At 44.1% G+C, this 1,326-nt stretch overlaps 1 protein-coding gene across 1 annotated transcript; it reads right to left on the bottom strand.

Moving 5' to 3' along the window:
• Positions 1 to 189: 189 nt before the first annotated feature.
• FIBRA_04203 (uncharacterized protein) lies at positions 190 to 451 on the bottom strand (the record flags this gene model as incomplete). Its single annotated transcript, XM_012326019.1, has 2 exons — positions 190 to 305; positions 394 to 451. The coding sequence occupies 2 exons, from the start codon at positions 449 to 451 to the stop codon at positions 190 to 192; spliced, it is 174 nt and encodes a 57-aa protein (XP_012181409.1).
• Positions 452 to 1,326: the final 875 nt, after the last annotated feature.

The raw sequence follows: 1,326 nt of genomic DNA, 5'->3' as shown, positions 1-1,326 counted from the left end.
GTTTGTGTTCGAAGGCAATAGTACGCCTTATAGTTGCATTCGAATATTTTCGGAAAGCGTATCAAACACTTTCGAGGCTTATCGAGGCCTTCAAGAATCGTCTTGACTGACTTCGAGTCGTCGGGAACCTGACCACTTACTCCCTCACACACACAGTCTCAGTCCTAGTCCTACACACCCCTTTTTAGGTTATTTTAGGGTTAGGAACTCCGTAGACATATCAACGTTCAACAAGATGGCCCAGCTAGAAATCAATGAGACGTTTGGGGCCTCCAAGCCATGCAGCCGCGGTGTAGCTTGAAGCTCTAGCATCAGGGCCACATCAGCACTGTGTGACATGCATGTCACAGCTGGTCACCCAAGAATTCTTTCGAGTTCTGAGCACGAACTTACTGTTTACTTTAGGAATTGATCCGACCTTGTTGAGTTCCCAGGCAGCTTCCCACGTCATGGCACATCTGCTAATTTCTGTTTGAAAGTTGCTAGTACATCCCATCATGCAGACATTTGAAGGGTTGGGAATAGCGTCCCTTTTGCTCTTCTTCAGCACACTGTTCATGCAGAAAACAATGGATATTTTTGTCAACAGGTGGAGGACATAACTCCTCCCAACCAGAAGGATAATGAGCATGCATAGTATTTGCCCAAGGCCAAAACCCTTCACGGAGTGCCCGGCAGACAGATTTTACAAATGGTTAGTTGGGGTGACTTTCGAGTAAGGATTCAAAATGATTGACATTGATTGGAGTAACAATAGCGAAAAGATGTGAGCAGAGATCCAAGGTGGTCGTTACTTGGAAATCAGACTTTTCTTCCTCTGGCACTTCGGGTACAGGCTGTAAATGCAATGAGGCTTGTGCAACCGTACAACGAGGATAGTCATCAAGTTCAGACCAGATCCAATTCCTCCGGTAATGAGGACGTCAAACATTCATATCCCTAAGTGGTGCATTCACGTGCAGTATGGGTTCGCTGTCCACATTTCACGCAGTCGTTGTTACAGCTTGGAGGGGGTTTCTTTTCTTTTCCTAACCATTTGTCGTTGACCCTGTACTATACAACTGATTCCATCACTTGATGTGTTTCATCTACATCAGTGTTTCATGCCCATCGTGTTTCACTTATATCATGTTTCACTTACATCACGTTTCACTTCTATCACGTTTCATCTTCATCACTGATACAACCCAGTGAAAACTGTTCTGTACATCACTGATCCAACTCAGTGTTTCATACTTATTAAACTCTATTCATCTTGCCTATTTAAGTAGCACTGCTTCCGCTACTAAACTTTAGTTTTGTCCTCTTGTTCCCTACGTACACTTT

This window comes from Fibroporia radiculosa (assembly GCF_000313525.1).
Source record: "Fibroporia radiculosa TFFH 294 genomic supercontigs, scaffold2713, whole genome shotgun sequence".
Lineage (NCBI taxonomy): Eukaryota > Fungi > Basidiomycota > Agaricomycetes > Polyporales > Fibroporiaceae > Fibroporia > Fibroporia radiculosa.
The sequence above is the reverse complement of the archived record's forward strand: the minus strand, read 5'-3'. Positions and strand labels throughout refer to the sequence as shown.